Source organism: Primulina tabacum, chromosome 3, assembly GCF_025594145.1.
Source record: "Primulina tabacum isolate GXHZ01 chromosome 3, ASM2559414v2, whole genome shotgun sequence".
In the NCBI taxonomy this organism is placed as follows: Eukaryota; Viridiplantae; Streptophyta; class Magnoliopsida; order Lamiales; family Gesneriaceae; genus Primulina; species Primulina tabacum.
In genome coordinates this window covers 21,966,586-21,991,842 of record NC_134552.1, presented here as the reverse complement: position 1 = coordinate 21,991,842, position 25,257 = coordinate 21,966,586, and the positions used below count along the sequence as shown (strand labels likewise).

Here is a 25,257-nt window from a genome sequence, read left to right as displayed (position 1 = left end):
TTCCAAATCATCTCAAAACTTAATAAAACTTACGTCCTTGTATAGCTCGTAGCGAGAGGAGTACGATACTGCGTTCGGATTCGACTTCTGATACACGGATATCTCAAAATCACTATTTGAAGATATGAAAAGCTTTAAGGGATTTGTTGAAGGAAGACCCACGATTTCTTCTGCTGAAATCGTGAGAATCAATACCTATATATATATATATATCTCAATTGCATGTCAAACAAGTGGCTAAACCTTCATACTGCACGTCGCACCGTGGGTGCGCTCACTTTTGCGCCGCGGGTGCGCTCCATGTATTGATATGCATCAACTTTCCCCGAAGCTTGGACCGCGGGTGCGCTCTGTCTTTTAACGCGGGTGCGCTGACCCTACTGGAACAACACCGTGGGTGCGGTCTGTCTAGCACCGCGGGTGCGCTCAATCTCCAGTAGCAACTCTCATACCCTACTGTCCATACACCGCGGGTGCGGTAGAAAATGGAGTGCGGGGGCAGGTGGCACTTTGCAAATAAACCCAAGGTTTGCACGTCGTTTCTCCCCGTCTGTTCTTGCATTTCTTATTCATACTATATATATCAATTCAGACATATCAACAAGAATCTCGGGCATTACAATTGGAGCACGAACAAGGAGCCAATTGGTAACTATCACAGACACTTTGAAACCACTAATATGTGTGAGGCAGCATATGATAACTATACAGAAAATCCAGAAGCGTTTATGGAATTTTTGGAGGAAGCAGAGAAACCTTTGTATAATGGATGTAAGCGTTACACAAAGTTGAGTGCAATTGTGAAAATATACAACACCAAAGCAAAGCATGGGATGAGTGACGCTCTATTTTCCGATCTACTAATGGATTTTGGGGATATGCTACCAGATAATCACAACCTTCCAACCAAAATGTATGATGTAAAAAGACAATGAGTTGTTTGGCGTTGAGTCATGAAAAGATTCATGCTTGTTCCAATGATTGCATTCTTTATAGGAAGCAATATAAAGACTGCGTAAACTGTCCTAAATGTGGCTTGTCACAGTGGAAGCTAACCAAGAAGAACGTCGAGAAGAAAGGTGTTCCTGCAAATGTGTTGTGGTATTTCCCTCCCATACCAAGATTTAAGAACATGTTTAAATCTCTACATACCTCGAAAAATTTAACATGGCATGCAGAAACCACAGGAGTTCCCGGTCAGTTACGTCATCCAGCTGATTCGCCATCTTGGAAGTTGGTGGATCATATGTGGCCCGACTTTGAAAGTGAACCAAGAAATCTTCGCCTTGCACTTGCAGCTGATGGCATTAATCCTTATAGCAACCTTAGTAGTCGGTACAGTTGCTGGCCAATTATGTTGGTCACCTATAACCTGCCTCCAAACATGTGTATAAAGAGAAAATTCATCATGCTAACTATGCTCATTTCAGGGCCTAAACAGCCAGGAAACGATATAGATGTGTATCTTGATGTGTTAGTTGAAGATTTGCAATGATTGTGGGATGGAGTTGATGGTGTCTATGATGCTTATCGAAGACAATTTTTGTAATGCCCAAGATTGTAGGTTGATCAAATGAAATTATGAAGTGTTGCATGAGGTATAGACCGCACCTGCACAGCAAAACATACCGCACCCGCGGAGTGGTGGCAGAAAGTTAGAGTTTGATTCGAGAGGACACCGCACCTGCGCTCATGTTTTGACCGCACCCGAGGTTAATAGGCAGAAAGTTAGAGTTTTGCATACGAACCAACACCGCAGCCGCGGTGTAAAAAGGGACCGCACCCGCGGTCGTCTCTTTTTGAAATCTGGAAGGAATGCCGTGAGCTTATGGCACCCGCGGTCGAGAAGGAGGGCACCCGCGGTGCTCTGTGCGAGAAATCCACCTTGAAATATTATGTTGACACATGGCATGTGAGGTATATGTGTATCTTTCTCCTGCAATTCTTCATTTCCAGCAGCTGAGAACCGAGAGCAAGCTTATGAATTCCCTCAAGCTTTCTTCATAATAGACTTTGAGTTGTAAAAGGTTAACATATCCGAATTTCGATCCGAGATAAGATTCTTGCTTCTCTCATCAAGGACTTCGAAAGGGTATACATTTTATTACTTTTCAGCATGTTTCGAAGTTTACATATTGGGGAAAGTCTGATATGCTTGTAATTATGTGTTCTTGAAATCATGGACATCATAGAAACGTAAATGGATCGAGAAAATGATACCATATGTGATTGTTATGAATTCCAGCATATGTTGAGTTAAGAATAGGCAGATTTTGAGAGTATGATGTGTATATGGTGTTGCTTATTCATTGTGAGAGTTGATTATTGTTGTTGAATTGATCGGTATCGAGAAATTACGCCGTTAGGCCGTCAAATGTATCCAGACTGATTATTGATACATACATGTGTTGAATTGAGTTGTGGATTGATATTGTACATTCCAACATTGTTGTTTCAGAGTTGATCTTGACAGATTTGGCATTGAGACTTCGATTACGACAAAGATTGTACGACAAGAAGGTATAATTCATGTGGATTCGGGAAGATACAACTCAAATGAGATTCGATTTGAGTTTCCCAAAATCACATACTTGTTATGTTTGTACTTTATATTGATTTATATATATGTACTAAGATAGGAGAGTCATTGGTAGATACGCCAATTTTCTAAACGTTCGGTGATATCGAAGCATAGGGGAAGATTCACTCCGATTGTAGAATTCGATACAGACAGGACCGAAGTTTAGGAATAAGATGTAACGCCACCCCGATTGGGAGAGTATGTGGGAGACCTGTTACATCTTATTCACACCGGGATCCCTAGAATTAGATATGAATTGAGTCAAAGATATGAGTTTGAATTACATTGCTTTACTTATCCTGATTATGTTTTATAGTCTATAAGATGTATTGTTGTTGATTACATCCATGATAGTATGTTCATGATTTATATTGTGTATATGCATGTATACATGTTTTATACTGGGATTTGTTCTCACCGGAGTTTCCGGCTGTTGTTGTTTCTGTATGTGTGCATAACGACAGGTGGGACAGGATCTTTGTCGCGACAGAAATGAGAGATCGAGATAGCGTGGAGATTACGGGCATAGGAATAGACTACAAGTGGTTTCTTACTAGACATGTACTACGTGTGGTGTGTAGTTAGTATTGAACACTAGTTTGTATACCTTTGAAATGAAACAAGACATGTATTTATGTTTGTTGAAATAAAAGAGAGAAAGTTATTGTGCTTGATTTATATACATTTGATTTAATGTTAAATGCAAAATTTTGACCCACATTTTCTAGCAAATATCCAATTAATCCCAAAAAAAATTGAGTTAGAGGCTGGGTCCCCACAACAGGTGGTATCAGAGCCATAGATCCTTTAGACTGAGATAGAGTAGAATGAGCGGGGTAGATTGAATTTTCTTCCTTGCTTTTCTTGTGTTAGCATGATTTATTGCTTTCCATATTACATGTTGTCTCGTTATCTGAGTTGATTTACAGCATGTATTCGCAAAGACTGAATCAGAACCGATTCTGGATCAGAGGTATATGATCAGAGGAGGGCTGAGACAGATTGTGTATTAATCTGTTTGATATTCAGATATGCCGCCTCGACGAGTGCCGCAACCAGCAGCAGGTTGGGTACCAGAACAGGGTAGTACATCCAATGATCCGATGGATGTGACTGCTACACCGATGGAAACTTTGCTGAAAAGGTTTCAGTCGTTTCGACCACCGACATTGAAGGGCACAGAAAATTCAGTTGAGTGTGAAAGTTGGCTCGATGATATAGAGATGTTATTTGAATCTCTTGACTACCCCGACAAGCGACGAGTGAAATTGGTTGGACATCAACTGCAAGAAGTAGCAAAGAACTGGTGGTTGACTACGAAAAGAGCATTGGAGCACCGTGGCCCGCAGATTACTTGGAAGGTGTTCAAGACTGAGTTTTATCAGCGATTTTTCCCCGTGTCCTACCGAAAAGACAAAGGTGCTGAATTTTCCAATTTGAGACAGGGACAGCTGAATATTGAGGAGTATGTTTCTAAGTCCTCTGCATTGCTCCGATTTGCTCCTCATGTCGCAGAAAATGACGAAGCCATTGCGGATCAGTTTATCAATGACCTGAATCCAGAAATCTTTACCTTGGTAAATACCGGTAGGCCCAATAATTTTGCTGAAGCATTGAACCGTGCCAAGGGGGCAGAAGCTGGATTGCTTAGGCAACGAAACACTTCCTATGTCGCTCCTAATCCGAGACCGCCACAACCTTCAGTTCAACCCCCTCCCAGATTTGAGAGCGGTGGTAGCAGCAGCGGAAGGAAAGACCAGTTGAAAGCAAAGGGAAAACAGTTCAAGAGATCAGGAAGCAGTTCGTCAAGCTCCAGTGGGTCACGACAGAGAGGTCCTGGCCAGAGTACAGAGTATACAGGTATGTATTGCAGTTCTTGTGGAGGTAGACATGCCACCGAGCAGTGTCAGGGTGTGATGGGCAGATGTAACATATGCAGGCAGCAGGGACATTTCGCCAAAGTCTGTAAACAGAAAGGTTCACAGAGATTTCAGGGTGCAGGGTCATCTGCATCAGTAGCTCATCCTGAGAGGCAAGCTTCGTCTGTCCATTCCTGCCAACCAAACCCTACACAGACCCAGCCCCGAGCCAGAGGTAGCCAAACTGTAGTGCCCAAATCCAGTACGCGTATAACCCATGCATTTATTTAATTATTAAATCATTTATTTAATTTTAAAATGAGTTTTAGTGGTGCACGATTTATTTAAATGCATTGTTTTAAATTAATTATGCTTATGTGATGCACGTTAAAATGTTTTTCAAGTGTCATGTTTCAGGCGATTGTTCGAGGCGGGATCGAGGAAAAGACCGGTGACGATTTTAGTAATTTAAAATGTGGTATTTTATTTTTAGTTAAGGATGGGGCGATTTAATGACTTATTTAGCTTTAGCATTTTTGAGCCTAAATCATTTAGTTGGTAATTTTAAGAGTTTAAAACTTTTAAAATTAGCATTTTGCAGGTGTTATTTTAATCAAGGAGAATTTTATAAAATTGAGTGTATTTATTTTAAATTAAGGGAGTTTATAATTTTAACCTTTAAAGATTTGCTTCTTGAGTATTTTATTAAGGACTTTTGTAAAGTTAGGGGTTTAGTAACTTTTAATTAAGTTGTTAATTATTTATTTAACAATTTTTCTTCTAATTAAAAACACACACGTACACGTTTTACCCTTAACTCGCACACACACACATTCTACACACACTAGAAAACGTGTAACACACAACATACACTACACCACTCATCTTTAGATTTTATTTGAAAGAAAACTAGGGTTATTACTCCTACAAGCAGCCGCCCCCCCTTCCCTTAGATTTCCAGCAAATTTAGTTGGGTTTCTCCAAAGAAAATCGAGCCAAGTTCGTCCCGGATCAACCTCGCATCCTTCTCCGCTTCGGTATCGTCGTCACGGTATTTTTAAATATCAAAAGGCACGTATAATCTGTTTTTCCTGCGTCGATCTTGTCATAGTATTTATTTTGATGTGTTATTTACGAAATCATGTGTATAAGATGTAGTTGTTTGAGCAGGAATTTTATTGGATGTGCTTTGAAAATAATTTTTGATCTGAAATTTCGAATTCCTCTGTATTTTGAATTACTGGGATTTCTCGGTACAGATTTTGGCAAAAATTTCAATAAAAAAGGTAGAACTTTTTGATACCTTCGATTTGATATAAGATTCGAAATTTTTGGACGAAAATTGAGTGAGTTATGGTGTTTTTCGTGGGACTGCTCAAACTGCGACTTTTACGTAAATTGTGTTCTTGAAGTTATTTGTTGCAGGCTTCGTTGGGGATCGACGGGTGATCGTTGCTGCATCTAAGTATGATTAGTATGATGCTTGGGTTTGTATTTTGCATGTCGTTTAGTGTCGATAGGCACTCGAGTACATTAGAAGTCGTAGGAAACGTTTGGGGTCAATTGCTACGCTTCTTGAATTGTATGTATCATAAGGGAACGTCGTTGTTTGTGTGTTCGTACGAGATTAGTTCAATGCTATGGTGTCTTAGGATGGTCTCAAGGTGTTTAATTTCGTTCTATTAGTTGTTCGATTGGGAGAATAGACATTGTGTAAGTTTTCCTCGCAGGTTCAGAAAAATCGAGGCCACACGGACCCATACATGGACCCTGACACGGGGTCCGTGCCTGTGTTACCTCATAAATGTCATTTTTGCGTGCCGACACGGACCCCTATACAGACCAGGGCACGGGGTCCGTGCCTTTGTTCTTTTCGGTGTCTCTTTACAGAGTCTAGACGGACCCTCAGACGGACCCTAACACGGGGTCCGTGTCCACCCTTCTCTTCGAGTCTTCCTTACCCGAGCCTAGACGGACCCATACACGGATGGGAGCACGGGGTCCGTGTCCTTCATATTTTGGGGAAAATTTATAGTATGCTTTTAGGTTAGAGGTCAAGGTTTAGTACAATGGTTTACAAAGTCGAGTCATGGGAATTTTAGAACGTCCTAAGGAATTGATTGAGCTTGTAAGTAAGCTTGAAATTTACGTCCAAGTTACGCAAGATAAGCATGTCAATTCATGATTAGTTGTGCAGCGACGACCCCGATCGAAGTCCAACGAGTCCCTCAACGCCAAGTAAGTATGTTGACGTGCAAGAAAATATTTTAAGTTTTTGAGGTATGCTAATTGTCTTGTGACAAAATTATGAATGGGTTTGGAAGTCGATGAACGTGGCCGAGAACCTCTCCACCCCGTTAAATTATGAACGAGTTAGATCGTGGTTGGAAAGCGTTAAAATATGAACGGGGACCAACCAGCCCGTTAAAGTATGAACGGGGATCTCATGTATGTGGCAGTGGATACGTCCCTGTCACCCCAGTATTGTGGTTTGTCTGATCAGGCGTTTATTATGTATGGGTCACTTGCTTTGAAACATCCTCTACGAAAAATGAAGTCATGTATGTTTAAGTATGATCAAGTAAGCAAACATGTTTATGAAAGCTTTTAAGTTATGGCACGTCTATGTATGTATGCAAGTTCAAGCTCATTTCAAATCCAAGCTTCAAGTATGTACGTTCTATTTTAAAGTTGCATGCGATTTTATTATGTAATACTTGCTATTCTCAGTTTATACGTGTTGAGTCTTTAGACTCACTAGACTTGATCGATGCAGGTGAGGATGATCATGATGAGACGAGGGGTGGGGACCAAGGAGCCGGCTTGGACTGAGCAGAAGGCTAGACCCGAGGACCGCCCACACTATATTTAAGATTTTAAGCATGAAAATATTGATACTCTGATTTTATTTTTTGATGCGAGATGTTCTGAGCAAGCTTTTCCTTAAACAAGATTGTTATATTGGTGAATGGATGAAGTAGTGACCACCGTATTGATTTTATTTTCGTATTCAAGAAAATTTTTAATTTTTCCGCAAGTTTTAATTAGTAAAAAGTACGGTACATTACAGTTGGTATCAGAGCGGTATTCCTGTATAGGGTTATGCCTACTGTCAGCTGCAAGAAGCTCACGAAGTCACACCTCAAGTCTGTAAGTTTTAATTTTTGCATTATGTATGTAGTAAGCATTGAATCATGAATTCAGCATATCCATGTTTTGAGTTTAGGTTTCGTGCATCCTATGTCATTGATATCATGTTCATGCATAGTGGGTTTACGTGTTGGGTAATTGATGGAACAGAATGCCTCCTAGACGTGTGGTTGACCGAGAAGCAAGGGAAGAGGATCGAGAGAACCGAAATGAGGAGAGAGCCAATCCTCCACCTCCACCGCCAGATATGCAAGCGCAGAAGCTGGCAGGAATGACTCAGTTCTTTGCACAGTTTGCGAGGAATCAGGATGCAGTTGGCGCGGGGGAGAGGCCTAGGCCAAAAGCGGTGTATGAGAGGTTCCAGAGGATGAATCCTAAGGAATTCTCGGGATCTACTGACCCGATGGTAGCAGAGGGATGGACTAAGTCCATCGAGGTGATCTTTGACTACATAGAGCTGCAGGATGCAGACAGAGTCCGTTGTGCCATATTCCTTTTAGCAGGCGATGCCAGACATTGGTAGGACAGTGCATCGGTGGTAGTTAATTTGCCGACGTTGTCCTGGAATGGATTCAAAGAAGTGTTCTTCGCCAAGTACTTCACTGAGGAAGTACGATCCCGGCTGACTAGGAAATTTATGACGCTGCGACAAGGAGACAGCAGTGTTGCAGAGTTTGTTAGAAAGTTTGAGAGGGGATGTTACTTCGTGCCTCTCATTGCGAATGATGCCTAGGCAAAGCTGAGGCATTTTATGGATGGTTTACGGCCGATCTTGCGCCATGATGTGAGGGTAGCTGGCCCTACTACATACGCAGTTTCCGTTTCTAGGGCTTTGGCGGCAGAGCAAGACCAGCGGGATATCGAGGCTAACAGGTTGGGCAAGAGGCTCTACCAGGCACCACTGTAGCCGCAGCATCAGCATCAGCGACCCCAGCTCAAGAAGCCTTACCAAGGACCACCAGGAAAGAAACCTTATCAGGGACCACCGAAGGGCAAAGGTCCAGTGCAGCAGCAAGGGGCACCCCAGAAGGCCGTTAATTTCCCAGTATGTCCTAAGTGCAACCGCCAGCATCCAGGGCAATGCTTATATGGAACAGGCAAGTGCTTCAAGTGTGGAGCTAGCGACCACATGCTGAAGGAGTGCCCGCAGTGGAAGCAACCAACGCAAGGGAGACTTTTCGCCATGCATGCTCAAGAGGCGAACCCAGACACTACCCTTTTGACTGGTAATTTATTTAATTCAGTACAGTATTGATTTCTTTGCCTTGCATGTTTAATTTTAATTGGGAATACTAGTGTTTTAGTTGGAATTTTGGGTGTCTTTTGTTGCATGAGGTTTATGGTAGAAGTTTTGGGATATAAGTTAGTTTGTTGTGCTAACGCATCTCAGGGAATATTTTTATAAAGAGATTAGCCACGTCGGCACTGATAGATTCAGGAGCCACTCACTCCTTTATCTCGGAAATTTTTGCAAATCACCTGGACATTAAGTCCATTGGCCTAGACATAAATTTTTCGGTGACAGTCCCATCTGGGGAAGAGTTGTTAGCAACTAGCGTGATCAGGGATATTGATCTGGAACTGCAGGGCCATCTAGTATATGCAGATTTGATTCTACTGCCGATGCCAGAGTTCGAAATTATTTTGGGAATGGACTGGCTGTCAAAGAACAGGGTTCTGATTGACTTCCTAGAAAAGATCAGTATTGGTTAGGCCGCTGGGCATGGAACAGTTCATATTTGAGCCAGCCAGATGGAGAAGCTTCCCTCGTATGATTTCGTGCATGCAAGAGAGGAGGATGATTTCCAAGGGGTGTCAGGCCTTCTTGGCCAGTATTATTTCAGCGCCTGATGTGTCCACTCCATCTTTATCCGACGTACCAGTAGTCAGTGAATTCCGAGACGTCTTCCCAGACGATGTTTCAGGTCTTCCACCAGAGAGAGAGAGGTGGAGTTTGCTATTGATCTCATGCCAGGCACAGTGCCAATCTCTGAGGCGCCGTACCGACTAGCTCCAGCTGAGATGTTAGAGCTCAAACAGCAGATTCAGGAGCTCCTCGACAAGGAATTTATCCGCCCTAGTTTCTCACCATGGGGCGCTACCAGTGCTCTTTGTAAAGAAGAAGGATGGGAGTATGAGGCTGTGCATCGATTACCGTGAGTTGAACAAGGTAACGATAAAGAATAAATACCCACTCCCTAGGATCGAAGACTTGTTTGATCAGTTGCAGGGAGCTACAGTGTTCTCTAAGATAGATCTTCGATCAGGGTATCACCAGCTGAAGGTGAAGGATGCAGACGTTCACAAGACGGCCTTCAGGACCAGGTATGGGCATTACGAGTTCTTAGTAATGCCATTTGGATTGACGAATGCTCCAGCAATTTTCATGGACCTCATGAATCGAGTATTTCAGCCCTACCTTGATCAGTTCGTCATAGTGTTTATTGACGACATTCTTATTTACTCGAAGAGCCATGAGGAGCATAGCCAGCATTTGAGGACAGTGTTGCAGGTTTTGCAGAGTCGCAAGTTTTTTGCGAAGTTCAGTAAGTGCGAGTTTTGGTTGCAGAAAGTAGCGTTTTTAGGGCATATAGTGTCTAGCAGTGGCATTGAAGTGGATACAGCGAAGGTAGCAGCCGTTAAGGAATGGGTTGAGCCAAAGAATGCATCAGAGATCCGCAGTTTTCTGGGTTTAGCCGGTTACTACCGTAAGTTCATTCGGGGGTTTTCATCCATAGCAGTGCCACTCACTTCACTAACCAAGAAGAATGCTAAATTCGTGTGGAGTGACGAATGTCAGAAGAGCTTTGATACTTTGAAGCACGCTCCTATTTCGGCGCCAGTGCTAGCCATGTCAACAGGGCAAGGTGAATTTGTGCTTTACACCGATGCATCTAAGCTCGGATTAGGCGCAGTGTTGATGAAGCAAGGTCGGGGTATAGCTTATGCTTCCAGGCAGTTGAAGGTGCATGAGAAGAACTACCCGACGCACGATTTAGAATTAGTCGCAGTCGTCTTTGCGTTGAAGATTTGGAGACACTACTTGTATGGCGAGAGGTGTCAGATTTTCACTGACCACAAAAGTCTGAAATATTTCTTCACGCAGAAGGAGCTAAACATGAGGCAGAGATGGTGGCTAGAACTGGTGAAAGACTATGATTGCGAGATTAGTTACCATCCGGGAAAAGCTAATATGGTGGCAGATGCCTTGAGCAGGAAAGTTGCAGTCATAGCTCAGTTATCAGAGCAGAGACCTCTTCAGTCGGAAATTCAGAGGTTTGGTTTGGAAGTATACCGTAAGGGCAGAGCACCAAGGCTATCTAATCTGACAGTCCAGTCTTCTCTGCTAGACCGTATCCGAACAGGTCAGTCTTCAGATGAGCAATTACTGAAATGGAGACTGAAAAATGAAGCCAAGGGCAGTGTTCTTTACTCAGTGTCAGATGGTATCGTGAGATACCGGGGCCGAATGTGGGTGCCTAGTGTTGACTCGATCAGACAGGATATTCTGACAGAAGCACATGCATCCCCGTATTCTATTCATCCAGGAAGTACTAAGATGTACAAGGACCTGCAAATCCTGTATTGGTGGCCAGGGATGAAGAGAGACATCCGCAGATTCGTATCAGAATGTCTTACTTGTCAGCAAGTGAAAGCTGAACACCAGAGGCCAGCAGGGATGCTTAAGCCGCTCCCTATTCCAGAGTGGAAATGAGAGAATATCACTATGGACTTCGTTGTTGGATTGTCTAGATCAGTCAGAGGATTTAATGCCATTTGGGTTATAGTGGACCGGCTCACTAAGTCATCGCACTTTTTGCCAGTGAAGACGACTTTCTCCATGACGCAGTATGCGGAGCTTTACATCAAGGAGATAGTCCGTTTATATGGGTTCCCAGTTTCGATTGTGTCCAACAGGGACCCGAGGTTTACATCATCCTTTTGGAAGAGCTTGCATGCAGCCATGGGAACGAAGTTGCTTTTCAGTACAGCATTTCACCCGCAGACAGACGGCCAGTCTGAGCTAGTGATTCAGGTTTTAGAAGATTTGCTGAGAGCCTGTATGATTGATTTTCAGGGGACTTGGGAGTCTAAGCTACCTCTAGTGAAGTTTACCAACAATAACAGCTTCCAATCATCTATAGGTATGGATCCCTACGAGGCTTTGTACGGAAGAAAGTGCAGATCACCGGTTCATTGGGATGAAGTTGGTGAGAGAGCAGATCTTGGTCCAGAGATAGTTCAGCAAACTGCCGATGTGGTGGTCAAGATTCGTGACAGAATGAAGACCGCCCAAAGCCGTCAGAAGAGCTATGCTGATAAGAGGAGGAGAGATCTCGAGTTTGCCGTTGGGGATCACGTATTCGTAAAGATAGCACCTATGAAGGGTGTTATGAGATTTGGGAAGAGAGGCAAGCTCAGTCCGAGGTTTATTGGACCGTTCGAGATTTTGGACAGAGTTGGGACATTAGCTTACCGGGTAGCTCTTCCGCCGAATTTGGCCGGGGTACACAATGTGTTCAATGTTTCTATGCTGAGGAAGTATCTAGCCAATCCTTCGCATATTCTGAGTTATGAGCCGTTGCAGCTTGCTCCAGACCTGTCATATGAGGAACAACCGACTCAAATCCTGGACAGACAGGAGCGCAGACTACGAAACAAAGTGACCAAGTTGGTCAAAGTCCAGTGGTTAATTCAATCAGTGGAGGAAGCCACTTGGGAAGCAGAAGCAGATATGAGGATTCGCTACCCGGAGTTGTTCGGTAATACTTAATTTCAAGAACGAAATTTTCATAAGTGGGGGAGGAACTGTAGTGCCCAAATCCAGTACGCGTATAATCCATGCATTTATTTAATTATTAAATCATTTATTTAATTTTAAAATGAGTTTTAGTGGTGCACGATTTATTTAAATGCATTGTTTTAAATTAATTTTGCTTATGTGATGCACGTTAAAATGTTTTCAAGTGTCATGTTTCAGGCGATTATTCGAGGCGGAATTGAGGAAAAGACCGGTGACGATTTTAGTAATTTAAAATGTGGTATTTTATTTTTAGTTAAGGATGGGGCGATTTAATGACTTATTTACCTTTAGCATTTTTGAGCCTAAATCATTTAGTTGGTAATTTTAAGAGTTTAAAACTTTTAAAATTAGCATTTTGCGGGTGTTATTTTAATCAAGGAGAATTTTATAAAATTGGGTGTATTTATTTTAAATTAAGGGAGTTTAGAATTTTAACCTTTAAAGATTTGCTTATTGAGTATTTTATTAAGGACTTTTGTAAAGTTAGGGGTTTAGTAACTTTTAATTAAGTTGTTAATTATTTATTTAACAACTTTCCTCCTAATTAAAAACACACACGTACACGTTTTACCCTTAACTCACACACACACACATTCTACACATACTAGAAAACGTGTAACACACAACATACACTACACCACTCATCTTTAGATTTTATTTGAAAGAAAACTAGGGTTATTACTCCTACAAGCAGCCGCCCCCCCTTCCCTTAAATTTCCAGCAAATTTAGTTGGGTTCCTCCAAAGAAAATCGAGCCAAGTTCGTCCCGGATCAACCTCGCATCCTTCTCTGCTTCGGTATCGTCGTCACGGTATTTTTAAATATCAAAAGGCACGTATAATCTGTTTTTCCTGCGTCGATCTTGTCATAGTATTTATTTTGATGTGTTATTTACGAAATCATGTGTATAAGATGTTGTAGTTTGAGCAGGAATTTTATTGGATGTGCCTTGAAAAGAATTTTTGATCTGAAATTTCGAAATTCCTCTGTATTTTGAATTACTGGGATTTCTTAGGTACAGATTTTGGCAATAACTTTCAATAAGCAAAAGGTAGAAATTTTTGATACCTTCGATTTGATATAAGATTCGAAATTTTTGGACGAAAATTGAGTGAGTTATGGTGTTTTTCGTGGGACTGCTCAAACTGCGACTTTTACGTAAATTGTGTTCTTGAAGTTATTTGTTGCAGGCTTCGTTGGAGATCGACGGGTGATCGTTGCTGCGTCTAAGTATGATTAGTATGATGCTTGGGCTTGTATTTAGCATGTCGTTTAGTGTCGATAGGCACTTGAGTACATTAGAAGTCGTAGGAAACGTTTGGGGTCAATTGCTACGCTTCTTGAATTGTATGTATCGTAAGGGAACGTCGTTGTTTGGGTGTTCGTACGAGATTAGTTCAATGCTATGGTGTCTTAGGATGGTCTCAAGGTGTTTAACTTCGTTCTATTAGTTGTTCGATTGGGAGAATAGACATTGTGTAAGTTTTCCTTGAGGTTCAGAAAAATCGAGGCCACACGGACCCATACACGGACCCTGACACGGGGTCCGTGCCTGTGTTACCTCATAAATGTCATTTTTGCGTGCCGACACGGACCCCTACACGGACCAGGGTACGGGGTCCGTGCCTTTGTTCTTTTCGGTGTCTCTTTACAGAGTCTAGACGGACCCTCAGACAGACCCTAACACGGGGTCCGTGTCCACCCTTCTCTTCGAGTCCTCCTTACCCAAGCCTACACGGACCCATACATGGATGGGAGCACGGGGTCCGTGTCCTTCATATTTTGGGGAAAATTTATAGTATGCTTTGAGGTTAGAGGTCAAGGTTTAGTACAATGATTTACAAAGTCGAGTCATGGGAATTTGAGAACGTCCTAAGGAATTGATTGAGCTCGTAAGTAAGCTTGAAATTTACGTCCAAGTTACGCAAGATAAGCATGTCAATTCATGATTAGTTGTGCAGCGACGGCCCCGATCGAAGTCCAACGAGTCCCTCAACGCCAAGTAAGTATGTTGACGTGCAAGAAAATATTTTAAGTTTTTGAGGTATTCTAATTGTCTTGTGACCAAATTATGAATGTGTTTGGAAGTCTGTGAACGTGGCCGAGGACCTCTCCACCCCGTTAAATTATGAACGGGTTAGATCGTGGTTGTAAAGCGTTAAATTATGAACGGGGACCAACCAGCCCGTTAAAGTATGAACGGGGATCTCATGTATGTGGCAGTGGATACGTCCCTGTCAGCCCAGTAATGTGGTTTGTCTGATCAGGCGTTTATTATGTATGAGTCACTTGCTTTGAAACATCCTCTACGCAAAATGAAGTCATGTATGTTTAAGTATGATCAAGTATGCAAGCATGTTTATGAAAGCTTTTAAGTTATGGCATGTCTATGTATGTATGCAAGTTCAAGATCATTTCAAATCCAAGCTTCAAGTATGTACGTTCTATTTTAAAGTTGCATGCGATTTTATTATGTAATACTTGCTATTCTCAGTTTATACGTGTTGAGTCTTTAGACTCACTAGACTTGATCAATGTAGGTGAGGATGATCATGATGAGACGAGGGGTGGGGACCAAGGAGCCGGCTTGGACTGAGCAGAAGGCTAGACCCGAGGACCGCCCACGCTATATTTAAGATTTTAAGCATGAAAATATTGATACTCTGATTTTATGTTTTGATGCGAGATGTTCTGAGCAAGCTATTCCTTAAACAAGATTTTTATATAGGTGAATGGATGATGTAGTGACGACCGTATTGATTTTATTTTCGTATTCAAGAAAATTTTTAATTTTTCCGCAAATTTTAAGTAGTAAAAAGTACGGTACGTTACACAAACAGTGAGCCAGCCTCCCAAACAACAGGCGCAGGTCTTTGCACTGACAGAGGAGCAGGCCCAAGATGCACCGGACGATGTGATCGCAGGTAACTGTTTTCTTTGCGGTTATCCTGCCTATGTTTTGATAGATATAGGTGCATCTCATACATTCATATCAGAACGTTTTGCATTATTACATTCATTGCCTGTCGAAGCATTAGCTACTGTAGTGTCTATTTCTTCTCCGTTAGGAAGTGGTCTTATATCTGTGGCTTCAGTTAGACATTGTATACTACAGTTTGAGGGTCATGAGATTGATTTAGATTGTATTGTTGGGATTGATATGTTAACCAAGTACCGAGCCACTGTAGACTGTTTCCAGAAGATTGTCAGGTTCAGACCAGAGATGGCTGACGATTGGAAATCTTACGTTAAGGGTTCCAGATCTCGGATTCCCTTAGTATCTACTTTGACTATGAGTAGATTGTTGCAGAAAGGAGCAGAGGGGTTCCTTATATATTCCGTAGATTTACTGAAACCGAGTCCGTCATTGGCAGATCTGCCAGTGGTACATGAGTTTACGGATGTATTCCCAGACGAGATTCCAGGGTTACCTCCAGCTCGAGAGGTTGATTTCAGCATTGATCTTATACAAGGTACAGTCCCTATATCTCGAGCTCCCTATAGAATGGCGCCTATTGAATTAAAAGAATTGAAAGAACAGCTCGAAGATTTATTAGCCAAGGGTTACATCAGACCGAGTGTATCTCCTTGGGCTGCTCCGGTATTATTTGTTCGAAAGAAAGACGGTTCGATGAGATTGTGTATTGATTACAGACAACTGAACAAGGCAACAGTGAAGAGCAAATATCCATTGCCTCGTATCGACGACTTATTTGATCAATTGCAGGGATCCTCTGTCTATTCCAAGATCGAGCTGAGATCTGGATATCACCAGCTGAGAGTCCAAGATGTTGATATATCGAAGACAGCGTTCCGAACCAGGTATGGACATTACGAATTTATTGTCATGCCCTTTGGTTTAACAAATGCGCCAGCGGTATTTATGGGACTGATGAATCAGGTTTTTCAGAAATATCTGGATGAGTTTGTTATTGTTTTTATTGATGATATTTTGGTATATTCCAAGAATGAAACTGAGCATGCCGGACATTTAAGAACTGTGCTGCAGACATTGAGAAATGAGAAATTATATGCTAAACTGTCAAAGTGTGAGTTTTGGTTGAGACAGATTGTCTTTTTGGGTCATATCATATCTGGAGACGGTATTTCGGTGGATCAGAGTAAAGTTGAAGCTGTGATCAGTTGGCCTAGACCGACTTCTGTACCAGAGATACGCAGTTTCATGGGTCTAGCAGGATACTACCGACGATTTATCAAAGATTTCTCCAGTATTGTGAAACCGATTACCCAGTTGACACAGAAGAATGCGCCATTTGTGTGGTCTGAAGCTTGTGAGTCTAGCTTCTTGGAGTTGAAGAAACGACTGACTAGTGCTCCAGTGTTGACGATACGTTCGGGTACTGGTAATTTCGTTGTATATTGTGATGCATCTCACAGAGGGCTAGGATGTATTCTTATGCAGCGAGGACATGTGATCGCATATGCCTCGAGACAGTTGAAGCCACACGAGACTCGCTACCCAATTCACGATCTTGAATTGGAGGCCACTGTCTTTGCATTGAAGATCTGGCGACACTATCTCTATGGCGAGAAGTTTGAAATCTGCTCTGATCACAAAAGCCTGAAGTATCTGTTTTCTCAGTCAGAGTTAAACATGAGACAGCGTAGATGGCTCGATTTGCTGAAGGATTTTGATTGCGAGATCAAATACTATCCAGGAAAGTCGAATGCAGCAGCGGATGCCTTGAGTCGAAAGGTATGTTCCCTATCCTTATCAACGATAGGTGTTTCGAATATGATTGAAGACTGCTGTTTGTCTGGATTAGCGTTTGATACAGATAGTAGACCACTACGACTTGCTATGATTCAAGTTGATCCAGATTTGATTTTGAGAATTAAAGCAGCACAAAGAACTGATCAGAATATTCAGAAGTCGATTCAGATGGTCAGATCAGGACATCAGTCGGAATATCAGGTACATAATCATATTCTGTGTGTGAATAACCATCTTGTAGTGCCAGATGTTTCAGATTTGAAACAACAGATATTGTCAGAAGCGCACTGTAGTCGGTTCAGTATTCATCCTGGTGGCAGAAAGATGTACAACGATCTGAAGACACAATTCTGGTGGAGACAGATGAAGTCAGATATTGCAGAGTTTGTGTCTAAGTGCTTGAATTGCTAACAGGTGAAGGCCGAGAGGAAGAAGCCTGGAGGTTTACTTCAGAGTTTATCTATTCCTGAATGGAAATGGGATCACATTTCCATGGATTTCGTTACGAAGTTACCACGATCATCCCGGGGCTGTGATGCGATTTGGGTCATTATTGACAGATTGACCAAATCAGTTTGTTTTATTCCGTACAAAATGACGTACCGACATGATCAGATGGCCGAGATATATATCAGAGAGGTAGTCAGACTGCATGGTGTGCCGAAGTCTATCGTATCAGATCGTGATCCACGATTCACTTCTCATTTCTGGCACAGTCTGCAGCAGGCTTTAGGTACGACATTGCATCTAAGCACTGCTTATCATCCCCAGACAGATGGACAGTCAGAGCGGACTATCCAAACATTAGAGGATATGTTGAGAGCTGTAGTGCTAGATTTTGGCACTAGTTGGCAAGATTCACTACCACTTTGTGAATTCTCGTACAACAACAGCTATCAGACGAGCATCGAGATGGCACCGTTTGCAGGCGTTATATGGCAAGAAGTGCAGATCTCCTCTGTATTGGGATGATGTATCTGAGGTACCAGAACTTGGACCTGATATGATTCGTGAAATGACTGAGAAGGTGAAGATCATTCAGAAGAGAATGAAGACGGCGCAGGATAGACAAGCCAAGTATGTGAACATCAGACATAGACCGTTAGTATTTGAACAGGGAGATAGAGTATTCTTAAAGATTTCTCCGTTCAGAGGCGTGGTCAGATTTGGCAAACGCGGGAAGTTATCTCCTAGATACATCAATCCGTACGAGATTCTTGAGAAGATTGACGATCGAGCATATCGACTTGCTCTTCCTCCTTCTTTATATGGGATACATGACGTTTTTCATGTATCGATGCTGCGTAGATATATGCATGATGCTTCTCATGTCATTCAGCCTGATGAGGCCGAGCTTGACGATACACTGAGTTATTTTGAGCAACCATTACAGATTTTGGATCGAAAAGAAAAGCAGCTCAGAACGAAGACTATTCCGCTAGTGAAAGTCCAGTGGAGTCGTCATTGCATTGAAGAAGCAACTTGTGAGACAGAATCAGAAATGAGACAGAGATATCCCGAGCTATTTTCATTATATGAGTATTTATTCAGTTGATTATATTGCATCTTGTATATACTTCGATTGAGTGCTTACGAGTTCGAGGACGAACTCTTATCTAAGAGGGGGAGAAATGTAATGCCCAAGATTGTAGGTTGATCAAATGAAATTATGAAGTGTTGCATGAGGTATAGACCGCACCTGCACAGCAAAACATACCGCACCCGCGTAGTGGTGGCAGAAAGTTAGAGTTTGATTCGAGAGGACACCGCACCTGCGCTCATGTTATGACCGCACCCGCGGTTAATAGGCAGAAAGTTAGAGTTTTGCACACGAACCAACACCAGTACCCGCGGTGTAAAAAGGGACCGCACCCGCGGTCGTCTCTTTTTGAAATTTGGATGGAATGCCGTGAGCTTAGCGCACCCGCGGTCGAGAAGGAGCGCACCCGCGGTGCTCTGTTCGAGAAATCCACCTTGAAGTATTATGTTGACACATGGCATGTGAGGTATATGTGTATCTTTCTCCTACAATTCTTCATTTCCAGCAGCTGAGAACCGAGAGCAAGCTTATGAATTCCTTCAAGCTTTCTTCATAATAGACTTGGAGTTGAAAAAGATTTACATATCCGAATTTCGATCCGAGATAAGATTCTTGCTTCTCTCATCAAGGACTTCGAAAGGGTATACATTTTATTACTTTTCAGCATGTTTCGAAGTTTACATATTGGGGAAAGTCGTATATGCTTGTAATTATGTGTTCTTGAAATCATGGACATCATAGAAACGTAAATGGATCAAGAAAATGATACCATATGTGATTGTTAGGAATTCCAGCATATGTTGAGTTAAGAATATGCAGATTTTGAGAGTAGGATGTGTATATGGTGTTGCTTATTCATTGTGAGAGTTGATTATTGTTGTTGAATTGATCGGTATCGAGAAATTACGCTGTTATGCCGTCAAATGTATCAAGACTGATTATTGATACATACATGTGTTGAATTGAGTTGTGGATTGATATTGTACATTCCAACATTGTTGTTTCAGAGTTGATCTTGACAGATTCTGCATTGAGACTTCGATTACGACAAAGATTGTACGACAATAAGGTATAATTCATGTGGATTCGGGAAGATACAACTCAAATAAGATTCGATTTGAGTTTCCCAAAATCACATACTTGTTATGTTTGTACTTTATATTGATTTATATATATGTACAAATATAGGAGAGTCATTGGTAGATACGCCAATTTTCTAAACGTTCGGTGATATCGAAGCATAGGGGAAAATTCACTCGGATTGTAGAATTCGATACAGACAGGACCGAAGTTTAGGAATAAGATGTAACGCCACCCCGATTGGGAGAGTATGTGGGAGACCTGTTACATCTTATTCACACCGGGATCCCTAGAATTAGATATGAATTGAGTCAAAGATATGAGTTTGAATTACATTGCTTGACTTATTCTGATTATGTTTTATAGTCTATAAGATGTATTGTTGTTGATTACATCCATGATAGTATGTTCATGATTTATATTGTGTATATGCATGTATACATGTTTTATACTGGGATTTGTTCTCACCGGAGTTTCCGGCTGTTGTTGTGTCTGTATGTGTGCATAACGACAGGTGGGACAGGATCTGGGTCGCGACAGAGATGAGTGATTGAGATAGCGTGGAGATTACGGGCATAGAAGAAGACTACTAGTGATTTCTTACTAGACATGTACTATGTGTTGTGTGTAATTAGTATTGAACACTAGTTTGTATACCTTTGAAATGAAACAAGACATGTATTTATGTTTGTTGAAATAAAAGAGAGAAAGTTATTGTGCTTGATTTATATACATTTGATTTAATCTTAAAAGCAAAATTTTGACCCACAATTTCTAGCAAATATCCAATTAATACCAAAGAAAATTGAGTTAGAGGTCGGGTCCCCACAATTTTTCACTCTTAAAGCAGTCTTACTATGGACGATCAATGACTTTCCACCCTATGGTAACCTTAGTGGATGTACTACACATGGTTATTATGCATGCCCAGTATGCAAAGAAGATACTTGTGCAAAGCATTTGGAAAATGGGAAGAAAATGTCATTTGTTGGTCATAGACGATTCCTACCACGGTTTCATCCATATCGGAGGCAAATAAAAGAGTTCGATGGTATGGAAGAACATGGAGAATCATCTACACCATTATCTGGGGTTGCTTTGTTTGACAAGCTTTCTGACATAAGGTGTGTTTTCAGAGATATTCAGCCGAAGAAGCAATTGAGTTTTGTTCGGAATACCTAAATGACCTTGATCCTATTTGGGTCCCTCAATCAAATCGCGATCCCAAATCAAACATTTCTGGCTTCTTAGCATGCAAAACACCAATTATAGTGCCACAAGTTGACCTTCAACAAGCACATTTGACTGTGCTGGAAAATACAGAAGAAGTATCTCCCTACATTATGTAAGTGTATTGCATTATTCTATAATTCTGCACCCATGTGATTGTCAATATTTAATATCCTAACACAAATTTCTATATAAATATTTCCACAGTGAACATAAATATTTCCTTAAGTCAATGTTTCCAAGAAAAGAGAAAGATGAAAGGTGGATACAAGATGCTCACAATAAGAAGTTCATTGACTGGTTTCGTGCAAAGGTTAGGTGGATAAATCTACTTTATGCATTTTGCGGTGAACATTTTGGAACTAGTATTTTAATCACCCTATTCTAATTGTATAAATGTCAGGTGAATGCTGAAATAGATAGCTGCAATGGTGGAACAACATCAACATTGACATGGCTGGCTCATGGTCCACGTGGGCAAGTCATTAAGTATAGTAGTTACGTGATAAATGGCAATTTATACCAAACAAAGGCACGGGATGATGAGAGAGTTTGCCAAAACAGTGGGGTTTCTCTAGTTGCTAGCACCATGCTTGTCTGTAGTGCCAAAGATAAGAATCCCTTGATGATTGATGTGACTTTCTATGGAGTGATTGAAGAAATATGGGAGTTGGACTATCATCAATTTCAAGTTCCTCTTTTCAAGTGTGCGTGGGTTGCAAATGACAAAGGAGTAATCAACAATGATGAATGTGGATTCACCTTGGTCAATATGAACAAAATAGGGCACAAGAATGACTCATTTGTCCTTGCAAGTCAAGTCAATCAAGTCTTTTATATTGATGACCCATTACAAAAAGGGTGGTCAATTGTACTCCCTGTGCCAAATCGATGTTACGAGGGAGATGATGATGGTTGGACTAGTATTCCTGATTCTCGACCAATTGATGATGTTGATACTCATTGTATTCCAGGCTCATGAAAGTTACTTTAAATCAGAAACTGAGGGTGGCTGGGAAACGAACAAGAAAAAATGACGTGTTTCACTTTTATGTCATGTTTTTTTTTTATGCTATAAACATAACCTCATTGCTATTATTTATGTCATGTTTATTATTTATATTAGGTTTCTACAAGTCATGTTTATTATTTATGTTATTATTGTTTATGTTATTATTTATGTCATGTTTATACATGTCTTATTAGAATTATTGTTTATGTTATTTTAATGGTTAATGTTATTGTGTAGGTTTTAACATTGGTTTCATTCATGTAAATATGTAGAAAAAGGCTCAATGGGTCGTAAAAAAAAGGACACAATTGCTACAGTTGAGATGATACAAGGAGTACATGATGATAAGCTAAATGAAGTTACTAATGCAGAGCACCCTATACTTACTGATGGAGAAGAACATCCTGTAGATGTGCGGAGGAACAAGCGAGGCCCTACATTGATGGGTAAACTAATTGCTACTGCCAGATGGGGGAAAAAAGCAAACATTGATTATGATGACATGGGGCGGCCAGCATACAATGCAAATGGAAGGGCTTTACAATCATACATTGGTTCTATTGCTAGAGCCATGGTGCCAATCAGTATAAAGTCATGGCATGAAGTTCCAGAAACCATAAAACAAAAACTGTGGGAAGAGATTTCGGTAAGTACAAGCTTCAATTTGAATTTACAATCATACTTGCACCTCTAAATAATCTGTTTTTGTTGCAGAATGTCTTTGAACTAGCGCCAGAAAGTCAGTATGCTGTGATGAATTCAGCATCTCAGAAGTGGCGAGATTTCAAAAACAAATTGACTAGTAGATTTGTTTGGCCGAACAAAGATAATCCTGAAAAGTTGATTTCTCCACCAAGTTAGTATCAAATCCCACTAGCGGATCGGAAAGCATTTGTGGATGCGAGACTGGATCCATCATGGGAGGTACTTTAATAATTGATGTGTTTCCTCACGAATTTATTAAATTCAATACTTAACCGAGCCAACATAATGATGCAGGTTACTCATGAAAAACAAAAACAACGGACCATGCATTGTAAATATCACCACAGAATGTCTCGCAAGGGTTACATCGGCTAGGAGGCTGAACTGGTAAGAAACAGAGCAATATATTTGTAATTTTTAGCATGTTCTTCATGTTATTAAACATATGAGTTTTGAAATTGTAGCGGAACAAAAAATTGGTTGCTGAAGATGAGGAAGTTGATAGATCATTGCTTTGGCGTAAAGCTCGAGAAGACAAATCTGGCAACATAACATGTTCGGAGACATCAGAAGTAGCTGAAAAAATTGTAAATGTTTAATTTTATTCAATCGCCATATTGCCTCGATAAATAACACTGTAGATTGTGAATTGATTTGTCATGTCTCCAATTGTAGGATGAATTGTTGGAAAAGAAAGGTAAAGGAAGAGTTCAAATCTTCTGGAATGAATGACGTGTTAACCGCTGCCTTAGGAAGCCAAGAACACTATGGAAGGGTTCGAGGTTTGGGAGGTTTCGTAAAACCACAAGTATACTTTAAAACTCCAAGAAAAAGAGAGAAACAATCTCAAAAGCTGTGATTGAAAATGTAAAAGCACAATCGGAGGAGACTAAAAGTTTGAAAGCTGAATTGGAGATGCTGAGATCTCAACTTGCTGCTGTGATTCCATTACAATGATCGATCTTCTGAGACTGTAGCATCAAACAAGTTCCCAGGAGTGAAAGACTCAAAATTGTCAGATGATGATCAAGAAGTTTATGATTGCGGCACTTCAAATACGAAGGTTGTATGTCTCTGAATTTTGATGTCAATTAAATTATATTCACCTCCATATAAAAATATATCATGTCTTTTTGTTCTTGAAAGGGGAAAAAATGTCACCTGGCTGTAAAAAAACGCGAAAACGTGGTGGCTTATGGCACAATAATATCAGAAGGAGGTCCAAATGTTATGATTCACCATGTTCCACTTGGGGAAGAGAACTTCAAGGTATCTATTGATGTTGTCTTAGATGAAAAAGCACAGCTTCCGATGCCAATTAAGTTTGGACCAACAATCATCAATGATGCTGTTGGAGTCATTGTTGGTTGGCCTAAAGAGTTGGTTATTTTTCCAACGACAAAGGTACTTTCGGTTTTCATTTGACTTTGTGTTTGCAACTATCAAATATGTTGCTCGAACAATGTTTTATTTTAAAATACTTGTATGAATAATATTTTAAATTATAGAGGAAGGGGAAACCTCAATCATTTGTGCTTGCGGATGTTCCTGGTCAGCGCGACAATTTCAAAGAAATTGAGAAAACATTACCCATGTCGTGCAAGTATATCTACTCTCATGTTGTTCGATTGCTGAATGAATCGGATACCATATGCATTGAGTTTGAGGACGCTATGTTTGGACGTCCTAAAAGCATACGGTTGCTAAGAGAAGATATCGTACGCTTTATGGAGATGAGGGAGATAGGTGCCAGACAAATTTTAGTTTACATGGGGTATATATAATGTCTAACTTACAATATTTGTGCATTTATATAATATTTTTTGTGGTACTTGTTCATATTTTGAAAATTTTTTAAACGATATATTTGTGCATCTATATCATGCAGTCACCTCTACAAAGATTTGAAGAAAAAAGACAAGGCTGATTATTTTTCGTTTGTGGATCCCGATAATATACCTACATGTCCGATTGGCACAGATGGCCGTGACTTATCACAACATATTGCTGACCAGTTGGAAGCAGTGTGTAGAGATAGCATCTGCCTCATCCCATACAACACTGGGTAAGAATTTAGTTATTTATAGATTTCTACTTCATGGTAGTCAATGCTGTAATTTCATTTTTTCAGGTACCGTTGGATCTTGACAATCGTCAATGAAGATAAGAATATGATATATTTATTGGATTTTACGTCTAACAGGAATCGAGATGATACATGGAAAACTATTGTGACAAAGTAGGTAGTAGCTTATGTTGATTTTGAATACATTAACTTATAAATATGCAAAAATATAACTTCTTACTATTTAAAATGTAGTGGGGTGAAGATGTACAATGCCTCCAAGGGTATTTCTAAAGGGCCAGGTTTTAAAGTATTGACGGTATGTATCGTACTTATTTATGAGTACATGAATTGGTAGTGGTTATTAATTAGATTGTGATTGTTGCATTAACTTTTCAATTCCATTATAGGGTAATCTGAAACAAAGTGGTTCAGTTGAGTGTGGATATTGTGTCTGAGGTACATGAAAGAGATAGTCGATTGCGGTGATCCACAC

The 25,257-nt window shown here is 40.8% G+C and overlaps 1 protein-coding gene and 1 long non-coding RNA gene across 2 annotated transcripts; both read left to right on the top strand.

Moving 5' to 3' along the window:
* The first annotated feature begins 22,448 nt into the window (after positions 1-22,448).
* On the top strand, positions 22,449-23,269 carry LOC142539086 (uncharacterized). The gene is made up of 4 exons (XR_012818807.1): positions 22,449-22,637; positions 22,706-22,915; positions 22,991-23,083; positions 23,161-23,269. It is a non-coding gene; the product is annotated as an uncharacterized LOC142539086 (long non-coding RNA).
* A 443-nt stretch (positions 23,270-23,712) lies between these two features.
* On the top strand, positions 23,713-24,826 carry LOC142539085 (uncharacterized). Its single transcript, XM_075644378.1, has 3 exons — positions 23,713-24,100; positions 24,205-24,470; positions 24,585-24,826. Exons 1-3 carry the CDS (start codon positions 23,927-23,929, stop codon positions 24,763-24,765), a joined length of 621 nt encoding a protein of 206 aa, XP_075500493.1. The 5' UTR covers positions 23,713-23,926; the 3' UTR covers positions 24,766-24,826.
* The last annotated feature ends 431 nt before the right edge of the window (positions 24,827-25,257 follow it).